Genomic DNA, 17,197 nt, shown 5'->3' with positions numbered 1-17,197 from the left:
ATATACAAAAATTTAATTGCAGCGACTTAAGTAAATTGTCAATTAAATCATTTACTGATTTTCGAAATCGATACAGCAAAAAATTTTTGTACAGTCATCGGTACAAAAAATAACGATTAAACGTTTTTCTTTGTCTCCTTTAAGCGATCAATAAAGAAACCTTATTATTTACTTTAAAAGCGATTCATGTAAGTAAACTTTTGATAACAGAAAAGCACGATTTTGAAATCGCAATAACGCACACAATTATGTAAAAATGGCAAGAGATACAGTTTCACCAGCATCATCGACGCAAATCCTGAAATACATATGCGCAAAAATAATTTGATTTATTTAAACCAAAAAAAAGAAGGTTTTACGAATCAATAATTCTTCTCTGCAGTGGCTGAATGAAAACGGTTTAAAAATTCAGCAGATAAAGCAGTAGTAACAGCACTGAAATCGTTTGAGTGATATCACACTTTACTGCGAGCAGTGCAAATCAAGACGCCATAGAGTTGGTATCGGTGCTCTGTAAATAAGTTGTCGTAGAATATATTTCAACAACAGGTGATTTACGTGACGATTTTTTTTGCAGAGAAGGTAAGTTGTGAGACCATCCTTTTCTGGTGATAAGATAATTTCAATCACATCTGTCATAAATATTTAATAAAGGAAAATTGATTCGATCACGCAACCTTTTATTGCCATTTACAACATAATTCTCTAAATGGAATGAGTTTCTTACGAAACTTTGTAAGTTAGCGTTATTTGAAAATCAAAGCAAAAAGTAAACGTTTGCTAATGTTTGCTTATTTTTTTATTTTTAGAGATTACACAAAAACAGTAAGTACGTAAGTTTAACAGGTAGATTAGCGCACTTGAATTAAAATTTTATTCTCAGATGAAATTAGGATTCCGGGTTATTAAAATAATCGATTTGTTGTATTGCGCATGAAACCCTTATTAGCACACCCTACAACTAGGGCAGCGTGCGTTATAAGGGATAAAATTAGGAATGACATCATCTTACAGTGAGAAAGCGATGCATGATGCACCAAATTTTTAACTTTATGTACGTATTTAACAAAAAATTACATTGATTTTTATTCCGTGGTAGTACATTGTATGCTGTACGTTGTTGATAGTACCTACTTATAATAAACAAAGAAAGACAATAAAGAAAATGTTTCCACAAAAAAACATCAAGGCAAAATGTGGATGTATATTTGTTTTTCTATTTAGACTTGATAAAGCTAACACATTACGTAATAGTGTAGTAACATTTGTGGTTACATGCGTTTATGAAATCATAAAAAAACAGGTACTTTAACTTTTGTTTGCTTTACGATGCAATGTATACTAATTACCTTGAACAGTGCACACTCTGCCTGAAAAAGAAAAAAAAAATGTTTTCCGAAATGCACTAGTTCCTTTTGATTTATGTTTTAGGAAAATTCGTAACTCTTTGTTAATCATTTATTTGTAATAATGAAGCAATGGTTATGTATGGTGTATTTACACTGTTGATTTGAATATCTATCTAAAATTAACTAATTTGTATTGATATACACAAGTTTTCATTTTTAATATTCTGCTCCTCAGATTGTTACGACACATGATTTGATTACTATATTACCATACTTTTCACCTACTACTTGTGCAATTTTTTATATTTGTATACACAGTCAGTAGCAGTAAAAAGTTATCTATCCCTTACTTCCGCCGTAGTAAATGAATAAATACTTATTTTTAGACGCTATGCATTCAAATATTTTTAGATCACGAAAAGTTTTTGTAGATATGAATTTATTCATTCAACATAAATTGTGTTGTTTTCTAGTCGTAAAAGTTTAGGTTGAAAAATTTATGGTACTGTAAATAAAATTTAATACTTATGACAATTATTCAATTAAGTACTGCACTCAAGGTGTCTTTTTAAATTGATCGTAATTTAATACAATTACAATCTTTTTAATTTCCTCAATTCTTACCATTAACCAGTTATTGTTTAAACGTATTTTTTAATTAAAATTATCGAACTTAACAAGAAGCAATGAAGATATGCAGCAAAATATTTATTTTAAAATCCACCAACTTTCTCTATCGTCGCACCTGTTTATCAACCATAGACTGTACGCTTAACAGACTTATCTACGGTAATAGAAGTGACCTCATCGTGGGAATGTGTTCATTTTTATTTATATGTGTTTGTATAATCCTAATATAGTATTAAATTAAACGGTGATCGATGATCAAAACTTTACGGTAGGTGATTTAACACCTAACACTCACAAAATTACGGAAAAACTGTCGTTTAGTTGCTTTAAAATGGCAAATAAAATCCACCTCATGCTTGTTTGTTCGTAGATAATTAGTGTTATCTTGAGTATAATCAAATAGGAAAAACTGGATTGAGTCTTTGTTTTTAGAGTTGATGATTTCATTCTTCATACTTTCTGCTTTGGGTACCCCGACTGAAGCACTGTGTCAAGGGGATACATATAATTTTGAATTCCTCAATAGACCTTATTCGAAAGGAATCATTCTTATATCATTATATCATGTAAGAGAAACTGGTTACTATGGAAAATCAAATCGTGTTTTATTGCAGTGACTTCATACTAAATACATATCAAACTCTACACGAAAATTTTAGATTTGTTTGGATTTTCTGAATTTTTGAATAAAGAAAATCTATGTCAGACTTCTTCGGATTTTAGGCAATTGATTCGAATGGAGTCTATAGTGGAAGATAACGAGCGATTAAAAAAACTCTCTAGTCATTTGTTTTTTAACACTCAAACATATGTCTGCATTTACACGATGTTTCAAACAAAGTGAGCTTATAACGAAGCGACGTGATGTAAACTTGGAAGGTCAAACAATTGGACGAAACATGAAAATTCAGACAACATACACATGTGACAGATGATAATGAATCTACCCACATTTGGTGGTTCTCGTTGGGGAAAAAAAGACAATTAACTAGTAATTAATTTTTCATGAACCCTGCATAGTGTAACAGGCGCTAACAAGTACACCGTAGCGTAAAAACCGTATAATCAGAGATATTTAATGTTTTACTTTCCTAGTCAAAGCTGAAAAATACTGTAATGGGATCCATCACACGAATGGCTGTTTTCATGACCCCTAGAGTACGTTTGTCTGTGTTTGACTGCCTGTTTGTCTGCCTCTGTGTCGATTTTATTAGAGAGATAATTTCCGAACTACTCGGCCGATTGTTGTCAACTTTTATATGTATGAAGAATATCGTGTAATGGCAAAGCGCTAAGAAAATTGTCTCTAATCATCCCTACCAGCAATGGGATGACGTAGTCTCCAAAGTTTACATAGTATACTCCTGCATGTATAATTTATGAATTCGTATTGAGTTTGTGGTAAAGAAATGAAAATTGTTGGACAACATTTTACAATTTAACTTTGAAACTACAAAACCAAATTTCCATAATAAGTACTCGTAACAACTACTCACCCAAAATAACTTGTAGCTTAATTATTTATTAGTCCTTTCCCCTGTTTTCAAGAGACAAAATAAATCAAATTTCATTTTCTTTCAACACAAATGCCGCCGTTGATGTTTGTTATCTGAACGTGGCAATGGTAGAATTTTTTGAAGAACATATAAACAGTTGAACTTAAGTGTGTACTGAGAATACATTTTTCCCGTTGGTTATCTGCCTTAAATATATTTCATGTTGTCCGCAAAATCAAATTTTTTCAAAGATTCTGGACTTGTTGGACTGTACTTCAGAGGGCGAGAAAAATTGTGTCGAAATAACCTTCGACCAATTTTTTAGGACTTGAATTCTGTGGGAATAATAAACAAAAGTAATGACATACTTACTATATTAAATTTTTGTTTCAATAAATAATACATCAATTGTAACCGTTAGTTGACGAGTTTTTAGTGACAAATTGTGACGGATAACAGTCGCTTTTACTCAACCCATATAGACAACTATGTGGGAGAAAGAAATATCCCAATACCATCAGCATTTTTCATCCAAATACGGAACAGAAGATCGATTCTAAAATAATAATAAAATTCTACTTGAAATTTAATATTTTTCTACTAATTGTTAATATTTATGAAACAAAATGAGCATTGGACAGCATAAACGCATATAAGGCGTTAGTATTAACGATACTAGATGTCACTTCCATTTTAATGAAATGAGGTCGTCACTCTAGAAGTAGTTTTTAATGGATTCGTGAAACATAATCCAAATTTAGGGTGTTGCTAATCCACAAGGTGGTTGCACTTTGTTTCTAAATATATTTTAATCAATGATGTACTAAATTTAATATGATCAATATACGGAAGACCCGTTTAGGTATTATTTAAAATTGCCTGAAAACTGGAAAGTTGTTATTTAAGAAATGTATGTTTAATATTACACTAATAAAATTAGTATTTAGTAAAATGAAAAAACGACAGAAATTTACTAGTACCATATAAACTGGCCAGTTAAACATTATACCTACAATCAATTACCATATTATAGAAATACGTAATACTAATCGATGTATCGCCAATAATTCGTAATGACAACCTCCTTACACCAGTCGAATCACACTTTGTGTGAAGCTAATTTATAACTGAGGTAATAAAGTCATAAGTTATTTGAATTCTTAATAGCGCTATTTTTTTCATTTGTTATTATAGAATTTGATCGTCACTAGAGGAAATGATCAAAAGTCGCTACACACTAAATGCAATAGTTCGTAACTGATTATGATCTGAGTCATAGATAAGTTGATGCGTACCTACATATCCATTTGTAGATAATATACCACTTGACTGAAAACATATTTCTTACGACAAACAAGAGTTATAACAAAGATAAGAAAACGTCAAACGCAAAAATATAAAAAATAATTACAGTAACATAAACAAATAAACGCTAGATTACCCTATATGGTGGTATAGAGTTCGTCCAGATTGTATGGTTCAAGATTTAACAGTAACATAAACAACTTTCTTTTGAAAATATTGATGTTGTCTGTCTGTTGCAAATCATTCAGAAGATTGTTTTCTGATCGCCGCATAACAATCATCCTTTTGATTTACAGTCAGTCTATGCTTAGGAATATATCGTATCTGTAACATTTATTCCATTTACGAACACTTCGTTATGCTTACGAGTAAATAAGTTTACATTATTACCTACTGCTCGCAGGATCACTATTTTATTTGACTTGAAAATACCTCTATGTAACTACATACTGTAATCTTAAACTGCACAAAATTATATAGAAAAGAAATTTCATGAAAACGAGTAGTCTTGACTAATTCGCAGTTTTCTGAATCTAGTATAACGTTATGTGGACAGTTTTGGGTATCCTGTTTTATTCTGAAAATTATTATATTGACTTTGCCATTTCTATTGAAACACCACCTGTTGATTTTGCTTAAAATTTAGCAATTGATAACAGCTTTCACTTGATTGACAACGGCTTTTAGTTAGAAAATTGTCTGAATATGAACGTTGCCAAATTTACGATAAATAAGTAGTGTTTCAATAGAAATGGCAAAGACTATACCTGTCTTTTTTTATTTACGATGAGTTTATTATTGCAAAAACCAGTTTTCTTATTTTTCTTTTAGCTTTTATTTTTATTTTGGTTTGTTTTGAAGCGATGAACAGCAAGTTTGTATTGGACGCGTAATTAGTTATCGAGCACTGGCTCTTTTGATCAGTGATATAACTAACAGTAAATTTAGAGAGGTATATCAATAGTTGTCCGTGTTAACGTCTACATATTATTAAACATATTATCCTACAAATTTTAGATATAATTTACTTAGCAAACTTTTGAGGTGAGGTCATCAAAAAAATAGTGGAAATGAATACAAAAATTTTGGTTATCGATCTATCAGGCTGATGATAACGTCAAAGCTAGCGCTAAATTTTAGAGCAATTGATTTCGTAAAATTTTGTAGTACAACTTTTTTTTAATCTATATAATATATTTGAGATAGAATCAAGTCATTGTTAGTCAGTTTTTAGGGGGATAAACGGATAAGTTTTGATCAAGAATTCACCATGTTTACGATAATTTTAAAACGGTTGTGTATTTTCTGAGACAAAAATTTGTATACAATGTTATTTTTTTTCTCAGTAATCTAGATGTGTAAAAAGGGCGATTAATAATAAATAATAAATTTAAATAGGATTTACCTAGCAAAATTTTAAAATGGCAACAAATTGGTCAACTTTTATTATTATTATTATTTATTATTTAATTAATTTGCCCAACGGAGAAAATTCCATCAATTTAAACATCTACACGTAGTTTTAAAGTACAACTAAAAGTCACCAACAGACAGACAGACGGAAACGTCGAGAAAATATGAAATTAGTCATTCGTCGATGCATTTTAATATGTTTTTTACATCATATTCCAAATGTATTTATATAAAGCTTGTTAAAAATTAATGGAGAACACTAACACTCATTTAACCGTTATACATAAAATATTAATTAAAATGTATTTGTTTCACTTGTAATTTTCTTGGTCATTGAAAAAAAAATACTGTATAGTTTACTTGTATTCAATAAGTAAATGAAATTAAGTATTCTTGTCATTAAAATTTTGTATTGATTTTGCATTCACTTTATATCACATATCCACTAACAATTGTTTGACGAGTGTTTACTTAAACTGAGTGATTAAAATGTTAATTTTGAATTTTGTTGATATTTTCCATAACTAATTTATTTGTCAAATTTAGTTTCACCTAGAAAAAATAAATTCAAGTCAGATTCATCATTTTATTTATTTACAATAATATATATAAAATGTCCCAAGAATCTTGAAAAATATTTCTTTTTCATACAGATGGTTACATGTGGCACCTAAATTTAGAAGAGTGATCACATCTTTGTTACTTGAACTGACGTGTCTATGAACCGTATTCCTGTTGCAATTGTTTTCATGATCGATAGTACCAATTAAAAATTAATTGGCTATAAAGCTGATATTTAATTATAGAAAAACGTAGATGTTTTTGTAAATTACGTGTTTTTACAACAGAATGTACAAAATAAAGTTAAAAAAAAAGATTTTCAATGATGTAGGTAATAATAACAATAATAATGTAACACTGGTCGTTTGTAAGTCCTTACGTGATCCTAAAAATAAAAAAGTCATCAAAAAATTAATAAACAAAAATGTTAGCAAATTTTACGTTGTTCTTTAATGCCTGATTTATACAATAGTAGAGGGACTGGAACTTTTTTTAAGTAGAGGGTTATTCACAATGAAATGTAGACATTGATATGTATATAGCAGAAAATTAAAAATATATCCTGCATTTGGTGCATACATATTATATATTTAGAATTTTTATTTCAGCAACTGAACAGAAAAAATGTCAGTTTTTAATGCATTATTATATACTTATTTTTTTAAATTACGATTTTGTTAATTGTCTCCCGAAGTAGTTTTTTGCTGTTTTTGTTTTATGTTTATTATTGTGTGTGCTCTTTGACTATTTTATTTAATTTGGGGATAATATTTATAAATATAAAAAGCACCATTTTTTTTCTAGCTGCAACATGTCCGAATCTGAAACTAACGCTGAACAACCACCTACCGGTGATCAGCCGCCTACAAAAGAGGTTGAAAACTTGAAACTTGAAAATGGAGCCGGCGATTCACCAAAATCTCCAGTACCCCCAAGTAGTGGAAATGTCACTTTTGAAGAAAATTTTAAGACTTTTGCTAAATTCGGCGATCCAAAGTCGGACGGCAAACTTATAACTCTCTCAAATAGTGATAAATGGATGAAACAAGCCAAAGTTATAGATGGCAAAAAAATTACTACCACAGATACGGGCATATATTTCAAAAAACTTAAATCACAAAAAATAAATATTACTAACTATAAATCTTTTCTGGAAGATCTTGCCAAGAATAAGAAAATTGAAGTAGAGGAAATTAAAAACAAGATGGCGAATTGTGGACAACCCGGACATCATGGAGTTGGGGTAAGTAAAAAATGTAATATCCTTAAATTTACTCCTAACTATTATGTACATTTTTTTCAAGTCACCTTCCTGTAATATATTTACCTTGTGCAACAAAGATCTTTGAATAAAAATTAATCTTTTATTTATAGGCAGTCAAAACTCCAAGCACTGTAGATCGACTTACAGACACATCAAAGTATACAGGTACTCACAAACAACGTTTTGATGACAGTGGAAAAGGTAAAGGTATATCTGGAAGAAAAGATGTCGTCGATGCTTCAGGATACGTTAGCGGATATCAAAATAAAGACACCTTTGCAAAAAAAGATTAAAAGTGTACTAAAATATTATAATTTTTGTAACAACTTCATACAGAATTACGCTAAAAAGATCAATATTTCAGATATATACATTATATAGATACCTATTTATTCGATGTAGCGGGGTGGGTCATCCCAGAAATGTTTGTAATTTTTTACAAAACAAATAAAGTCAAAAAAAGTTACACTGACGCCACCTTAAATTTTACAAGAATCGCACTAAAATTTGTAAGTCATTTTTCACTTAAAGTGTTTTAAAAAATCTATATTCTATATATGTTTTGGATAACTTTTTTTTATAAGTAGGTACACATCACTACATGTTAATTTGCTAGAAAAAATCCTGACAGTTTCTCAGTGAATTTTTTTCTTGATTAACAACAACACAATTGACACAAATGGCTCTAAATTTGTCAGTTAATCATAAAAGGTGCTGACAGAGAGTACAAACCATTGCAAATAAACGTCTTCCTTAAGTCGTCTATGTTTTCATAATTTTATTCTCAAGATTTTTTTTTTGTATCAATTCCGTCGAAATTTCGTGAAAAATCTTCAAAGGAAAATAAATATATTTCACAAATCTGATGTTAAAATTTTTGTTACATTATTATTCATTACTATTGTATTAAAATGCAACTACAAAACGTGGAATAATTTTGAAAGGTGGTTAAGTAAGCAATAACTACCTGGGTAAAAAGGAGTTTATATATTTTTAAGAACACTAACCCCAAGAAAACAGTAACTGCTTTATGTAAACCGAATTGCAAGCACGATGAGTTTTGTTATGATATCTTGCAGTGGTGATGGAAAGGGTTTTATTAGGACAACTCTTTGTGTTCAATCCCAGGTCGACCAATTTCATTTAGAAAATATCTTATGAGATACGTAAATGTAGCCTTAAGTGGTATTTGGCCATAAAGTTATTCTTCTTTTACAATTTTTTTAAGTTCATTTGATAAGGGCAGCTCGTATTTTTACTTTCTGCAACTATTCTTTGCATTAAACGATTCTCTAAATTCAATTTAATTACAAAAAATGTCATGGAGATAAGAATTACATAGCAAAATTGTGATATAAATATATATTAATATATATAATATAGATTTGTGTTTTTTCAGTAAGCTGTTATACCTTAATCTTAATTTGAAACGTTACATCTTAATGAAAACATGATGGTAAAGGTATTCATTTGTATACAAAATATATGTAAGAATGCAAGCTACCCAAGTAAGTGTAAAGTGTTATGATTACATAGCAAGTAGTACATACCTACATATTTTTTTGAAGTTTTTAAAATGTATAGCACTAGAACGTATTTATTAAACACGTTGTATTTCAAAAATGCATCTTGTCCAATGTTTTTACTACTAAATATTTATTGTAAAAGTGTTGCTTTATGTTATAGGAACAGTAATTATTTTGTTACAATGGTATTTTGTTGAGTATTAAAAGTCTAAAATATGTCATAGTTTTTTTATTAATTATACCCAAATATCGTTGGAAAGTCCACTGAACCGGGGTTTATACGTATCTAAATTGAGAAAATTATATTAACGTTTGTTATTATTTTATAAACAACAGATCACATCAATTAATTTGTCTAACGAGTTGTAGGAACAACCGTTCCTCTAAAAATAAGTGATCTACCTGAACGCATTTATAATTTATGTAAATCTTGTACAAATGTAAATACGTCCTATCTTTCGTCTACCTGCCCTATGCTCATACTGACCTGACATGACCTCCCCAAAACCGAACCTACCTGTCGACAATTTCAAACACCCTTCTAACTTCTCTCTCGAGCTCTCAAACCGTAAGCAACTAATAAAAATCACAAAACCGTAACCGTTGCTATTTCTAAAAATCACCAACGATACCCATAGAGCATTCTTTTATAAAGAACAAGTGCTTACTCAGACCTCGCTGGTGAAGACATAAAAATAGTAATAAATGAGGGGTACTAGTTTTTTGCCGAAAGTAAAAAAAAATCAGTAACAAGTAGTGACTAATCACTAGAACAATTATTTAAAAAAATTTAGTTCGTTAGAGTAGAAATTAAGGCAGATTCATAAACCACAAGTATAGAAGCATGTTATTTTATAAAATTTAAGTAACAATTATGCTCAATAAATGCGATCATAAAATGCTTTACATAAAATATTAATTGAAACAAAAAATCCCAGTTGGTGTGTAAAAACTCATTATATAAACTTGGAAAGTTGGTTTTACTTAAGTTAAAATGGAGAACTCCCCGAGAGGTCAACATTTTTGAGGAGGTGAATGCAAGAAAATTAGGTGTCCACGTCAGGGATGGTTGATGTAAGCTTTATTAAGTCTTCTGTCACTAAAACATCCATTGCTCTAGAGACATCAATTTGTTTATTGCCAATAACAAGATTAATAAGGGTTCGGTTTAAATGATTGCACACATTATTGCATTGAAAGGACAGAAAATTAAAAAAATCTAAAAATGATTTAACGGTGGGATGTCCAGTGCAGTTCTTTGTTGTTTAGAATTAGAAATAGAAAGTTTTCTCCCACAATCATTGATCAAGTCAGTATTTATCTGGAATACCGGATTTCGCCGACATGAATCAGACAGAGGCATTCATTTCGTAGTTTGCTATCATGTTTTTTTTGCTCGAGTCCATAATCTAAATTTGCCACCACACCATCGTAAAACCTTGGGTTTTACCATCCAGCTACTGCAATGAAGATCTCTTTTTTTGTGTGTGCAAATTTGTGATATTCCAATATTTGTAGGTATCTATTTGCAACACTAATTAGTTTTTGAAAGCTGGAGAAATATGCCTCCTCAGACCTATTTAAACAATGTGCTCTCCATATTTTGCATTTTGATTTAGCGATTTGTTGAATTTTCGCGGGTTTTAGAATGATGTACTCAAAAACATAAGACAGTCACAGGTGTAGGTTTTTTTCCAAACGCATGGTGTAAACTCGGTTTAATTACTGTTTGCTCATATTTACAAATTAGCTTTAAAAAATAAAGTAAATTAAAGGGGCCATTAGTTTTCTATATAGCGAACACATCATTTTACCATTATTTCTTAGAGTGCACGCAGCGGAACTTCTTGTGGGTTTTACCGTTATTCTGTTACATTGTGCACTTGTCATTCGGTACTATGAAACAGCGTAAGTTAGTTTGTATTCATGTCGTGAAATGATAACACCGTTAAAACACAAGGTACGCATTTAGCAATAAAAGATGTCACCAGGTCTATTCAACATTTAATGGATTTAATGATGTATGTGGCAAAAAATCAATGACGATGAAACGAACATATCACAGTTGTTGGAATAATGCAAATCATTTAATTAAGTAAATCATGTAACTCATTTGTTCTTTGCAGATGATGTGGTCCCTCAATGTTGGTTTCATGAAAGTCAACAAAAAGCCTTAGTTTTAAGGTACTAAATATATTCAGATAACTAATTACACCTAAAGCTGATGTTGCCTTCATTAAAATCAAATTTAAATGTATAGTCAATTTTAGATGTAGATCGGTCTGCAAATAAACAAACTCCTTGCCTAGTATGAACGTCCCAGTCTATGGAGTGTCCTATTTGAGGGCTTAAGATAGGCCCTGAAGAAATTACATTCTTAAGATCTTCATCATTAATCCATTCAACCCACAGTGCAATACCATTACATGGACCTTGTCTATAAATCACAAAATTAAAGAGTTATTAAATTAAATTTTTGTTTTTCACCTTTCTTCTATATCAAATTGTCCAGACCGCTCAATGACTTTTTCTGGTATACTAGTTAAGTCAATAGTAATGATTTCTAGAGTTTTGCTCAAAGCGATCCCTGGATACTCCCAAAGTGGTTGCGCTTCAACATTATCATCACTTATATTACTAGACGTCTAAAAGAAGTAATATTATTAGTAAAAACATTTAAGAGTGGATTTTGCATGAGATGACCCAAAGAGGTTTAAATTTTAATTGAACTAAAGTCGAATGTAAAACGAAAGAGGCTAGGGGCGGGGCTTCTAGACGACAGTGGCGCAATGTCTGTAGCATAAGAAAGTCACGTAGTTATAGTAAATATTATGTCCCTTCAAAAAATGAATTTAAAATATATCACATTACTAAAACCATTACTATTATTTATTAAATATGGCAAAAATAATATATTCTGGGCTGGGTGCATGCCATTGCAAATACGTTCTCCCTTTCGGAGGAACAATGGACTCGGCCGAAATAAATTGACACTATGCGCAGCCCACGTGATGGCTCCTTTCGTTTTGCACCAAACTCTAAGAATGTATGACTAATAAATACATGTTTGAAATTCGCTTAAAGAGTATAATCACAATACCTGTATAAGTTCATCAAAGTCCTTCATTAAAAATCCTTCACATTCACCCAGTGGTAGTCGAATTTTATTTAAGTCACTAAATTTGACAGCTAAAGCTTTAATAACAACGGTTTTAGGAAATATTTTTGCGTCACCTGTTAATAAAGTCTTTACTCCTTTCAAAAGATACGAAAATAATAAATTATCCCAAGGCAATATATTATTCAAAAAATATGGTTCTCCAAAAACCATATTAATTTTGTCAAGATGTTCATGACTTTGTAAAGCTTCAATATTTTCGAATATTTCTACGTTCGAAATTTCATTATGCTGAATAAAGTCAAGCAAAATTTTTCTAGATAAATGGTTGGTTTCTATGTAATATATTTTCTTTGCTCCCAATTTTGCTGCACATAAACTTAAATAAAAACCATCACTTAACACTAATATGACACTATTTCTATTTACATTTTTTTCCAAGAGACTAATATATTTCTTATTCCTAAGGGAGTCATTTATTTGACCCACTCGTGTACGTGAAACAGTCATATGCAACCCGCATTCACATATTGGTTTCAAGTAATCAGTATTTGTAAGCTTAAGATCAGACCTTACATTAAACCAAAGTGAATATTCATCATGTGAACTGATTAAATTAATTTCCATATCTCTGTTAATAATAACTTCTTGTGGTAAATAATAAATTGCTTGCATCCAGTGATCTCTCCACTGAATACAATCTTTTGCCACAGAGTGTACCCAGTGTGGCGCACAGCTTAAAATAACTTTACCCTCTGTGTCCATTTGTAAATCCCACCACATAAAAACCGCCTGAGCTACTCCAGCACGATTCGCTCTGATAGAATGAATTGTAGACTGTTCAAAAATTAAAGGGGTACGACCGGACCAATCAAATCGGAAGACTGGTACTGGTGCAGTTAGAAACTTAACTAGATCTAAGTTAATTTGACTCAACTGCAAATCATGAACTGCAGCAGACCCAGCACAGTTTCTTATCATCGGTGGAATTTTAATCAACAATTTGCCTTCATCATCATATACATCTTTTAATTTGTTCCAATTTTGTATAAACGGGCTCTCTACAACTTGTGCATAGATCGTTGCTGACTGTGGTACAACTATACAATCTTTCTCCAACAAAACTTTATGTGCATGAGTAAATGTAGCCATGGCACCCTCACCAATCAACTCAGTGTCAAAAACTTCCGTCACTAAAATATTGCAGCGTGTTGATAAATCGCCATTGGGTCCCACTGTTAATTCTGTTGATCGCTTCGGTATAATTTTGATTTTTTCGTTAAAACCATTGCGTTTTATTACTTTCTGAGCACATTCACTCATCGGCACAAAGGCTTCACATGCCACAACACTATCGGCTCCGTGTTTCACAGCCATCATTGATAGCAGTCCAGTACCTGTTCCTATATCTAACACGTTTGCCTTTTTCCCATTTGCATGCATCATTTTTATCGCTGATTTAAGTGCAGATTCGTATTTTTGATTTCTTTCAGTATCATGAAGCATATCTGCGAAAGATGATCTTGCCACTTCTTGATGATAATCATAATCCTCTTGTTGCACTGTCCAATCGTTGAGACCCGTGATAGGATTCAGTTTTTGCACAAAAATACTCATTTTGCTACTGTAATTTTTAAAAACTCTGGCGTAAACACGAGGTAACATTAAAGTTAACCTATAATAAGATAGGTTATGTTTATCTGTCACAACAGAAAATTGTTTACGTTCATCGCGTAATTTTACTGGTACTCGTATTGCTGGTTGTCTATATCTAGCTAATTAACTATAAAAAAAGAAAAGCAAAGAAAACAGGTTGCCTTGTAACTTTCAACCAATTAGAGCTACGCGGGAACTGATGTCGTCGGGCGTGCCCTTTTAAATTTTACAAATTGTCTCAAACCACTCAAAATGGATGATAATTTGTGTAAATTGACGAGCTATTTTGCAACATGCAATTTCCAGTTACATGAGGTGTGAGCGTTAAAGTTGTATTTTTTATGAAAACAGAATTTTGGGTCTTGAACGTTGATCAGAAAATTGAATTACGTAAAAACAAAATTTGACTTTATCCCACTAAGAAAAAATATAGAGTACCGAGTAATAGTAATTTTATTAATTGAAAACAATACTAAAGTCACACCACAGTTAGAGACAGCTCGCCGTTTTTCGTGACCCGTTTTCGTGGGTGGTCGTTCGCATTATGACCGAATGAGGGCCCCCAACTGACGTCTAAAATATTTGAAATTTGGCAGTTTTGTTACAATATTTTTGCCGGTTTTGCTTGTTTAAGACTGCTTTTCCGGTAGAATTGTACAAATGGTATAAAAATGTAATTTTCACAATAAAAGGTAAAATCTTTGTCCGATGAATTTTCATACAGGATCCCTGTTGTGCGCCCTATTCTCTCCATCGTGTTTGGAATTCTTGGAAAAGATAGTAAACATAACACACTTTTTGTTTAAAAAGTCGTCGCAAACGGACAACAACGGTGGTTATGAAATAAAAAATAAAAATTTATTATATATGATTCCGTTGTTGTGGTGAAATTAAATATAAAAATAATAAGAAACAAACTACACGTAACAAAAAATTATATAAGCAGACCTTCTCTCAATAAACAATTTTTTTATTCATCATGTATATATATATATTTTTTGACCTACACAATTGTGAGTTTTATTTTGAGATGTTGCTTAACCCATAAGCAGTCGCGCGTGGGTAAAAATGACCCAAGCCGTACAGTTTGTCAAATATCCTTTTTCGCTGAATCCCTATGGACTTCCGGTTTCATGAATTCCTTAATTATTCTTACCTGCGTCGACCCATACCAATTACCTGCACTTTATGTGAGCCGACACATATTAATTTTTTTTGTAATAATTTTTTTTTAATAAAAATTTTACTTTATATGATATTACGCTTACGGGTTAAGTTGTTAGGTAAAATGGGTTTGACTATATATTAACAAGACGCCTTTGCCAAGACGCACTAGAAAACTGTTTTGGATGGATTAGGAAACAAAATGGAAATTCTATTAACCCCACATCTAATCAATTTCAAATGGTTTTTAGAAAATTAATCATACAAGATTATTTTGATGAAACGAACACAGGTAATCAAAACTGCGAGCCTGATATGGAAAAAATTTTAAAGTTAAATGTAGGTCGTCGTTTTGATGAAGAAGAATCAGTCACCACGATGCAGAAGACCACCTTAAAAGATTGTGATTAACACTTTCACACAGCTAAACAAAACGCAGTTAGATATATCTGTGGCTACCTAATTCGGAAATGTTTATTAGTACATACCAAACGAAGAATTGCCAGTTATTTGGTAAATTATACATGCCAAACGATAATTTCTTTTTTTTAAATTTGTAATTAGAGCAAATTTTTAGTGAAAATTTTGAAAATATAATTTTACAAAGAACTACTTTGTTGAAATTTTTAAATTTATATAAGCAAGTTACATTTGTTTATCCATGCCAAATCTTTCCATACGATTATTTGCTTGCTTTGTATGCAAGGATGAGATTATTTTATACACTAAAATTTGTAAATGCTAGCTTAAAATTTACAAATGCCAAAGGTGAAAAAATTAATAGAAAGAAAATAATTTGGCAGCATCAACTTTTTTCCTTTTTGTAATTTATTTTTTATTTTATTTATTTTTTCTTAAATAAACCTCTTTCTTTTTAGATGTATTTATTACATTATTTTTACAATGATAATTAAACCTCAAGTATTCGGGGAAAAAATGTGCGAATTGTCAAATTGTATAAGTAATAAAATAAAAACTGTAACAAATCATCGTGTTTATAAATTAAATGTCGATTTTTCTTTTTTCTTATTGCGATTCACGATTATACGATTTGAGCAAACTACACAGTTTGCAATAAATTGCGTACACGAATCAATTTTTGAAATTGTAAATGAAGTGATACTTTTTAAATTGGGTGGCGACATCTAGGAATAGTTTAGGCAACGACCACCCATGACGGCTTAAAATTCGGGTCAGAAAGAACAAAGGCGCCGACACGAGCTGTCTCTACTGATTGATATCTATATTGTGGTCACACTATGAAAGCTCGAAGTATGCAACATTATTTTGATATTTTGAGAAAATTATTTTTTTTTTATCAAGTTCTAGGCTTATTACAAAATAGAGGATTTTTCAAATTGTGTTTTGCTTAATTTTGAGCTAGTCACGCATTTACGTTTATTAATACCAAATAAATTATTATTAAAAGGAGTGTTTCTTCGTATAAAAGAATGCATCTAGAAAGATGTAAGAGTTTGACCTCCGTATTTGACGTGTTTTTCCTTTAACGCCTTTTGCTTCTTCCCTTTCTATTTATTTCTATTTTTTTTAATGATCCTCATTTTCATACATACTGCGATCTTATTTTTCAGACGAGTGTTTTCTTTTTTCAAATTTCTATTTTTTTAAACATTCTGATCTGGTGTTGTTACTTTCGATGCCTCAGGTTCCCCAATCAAAGGTTCTACAAGAAGCTCCCTTTCTCCTCTTCCTTT

General features: G+C 31.0%; 2 protein-coding genes and 1 long non-coding RNA gene across 4 annotated transcripts; 2 read left to right on the top strand and 1 right to left on the bottom strand.

Moving 5' to 3' along the window:
- The first annotated feature begins 418 nt into the window (after window positions 1–418).
- Ringer (ringmaker) lies at window positions 419–9,762 on the top strand. The gene is made up of 3 exons (XM_064064162.1): window positions 419–582; window positions 7,559–7,997; window positions 8,129–9,762. The coding sequence occupies exons 2-3, from the start codon at window positions 7,566–7,568 to the stop codon at window positions 8,309–8,311; spliced, it is 615 nt and encodes a 204-aa protein (XP_063920232.1). The 5' UTR covers window positions 419–582; window positions 7,559–7,565; the 3' UTR covers window positions 8,312–9,762.
- Window positions 9,763–11,416: 1,654 nt separating this feature from the next.
- On the top strand, window positions 11,417–11,903 carry LOC135135269 (uncharacterized). Of its 2 annotated transcripts, none has more exons than XR_010281482.1 (3): window positions 11,417–11,504; window positions 11,671–11,728; window positions 11,815–11,903. It is a non-coding gene; the product is annotated as an uncharacterized LOC135135269 (long non-coding RNA). The 2 variants fall into 2 exon arrangements; XR_010281481.1 differs by having other exon boundaries at window positions 11,805–11,887.
- Window positions 11,532–14,360, bottom strand: LOC135135268 (protein arginine N-methyltransferase 7). Its single transcript, XM_064064298.1, has 3 exons — window positions 12,645–14,360; window positions 12,032–12,189; window positions 11,532–11,981 (listed from the first exon to the last, which is right to left on the bottom strand). The coding sequence occupies exons 1-3, from the start codon at window positions 14,325–14,327 to the stop codon at window positions 11,750–11,752; spliced, it is 2,073 nt and encodes a 690-aa protein (XP_063920368.1). The 5' UTR covers window positions 14,328–14,360; the 3' UTR covers window positions 11,532–11,749.
- Between the last annotated feature and the right edge of the window lie 2,837 nt (window positions 14,361–17,197).

Source organism: Zophobas morio, unplaced genomic scaffold (assembly GCF_036711695.1).
Source record: "Zophobas morio isolate AGI-343-1 ecotype UQ-CSIRO unplaced genomic scaffold, CSIRO_AGI_Zmor_V1 ptg000024l, whole genome shotgun sequence".
NCBI lineage: Eukaryota > Metazoa > Arthropoda > Insecta > Coleoptera > Tenebrionidae > Zophobas > Zophobas morio.
Note: the sequence above shows the minus strand (reverse complement) of the source record. Positions and strands in the feature narration are given on the sequence as shown.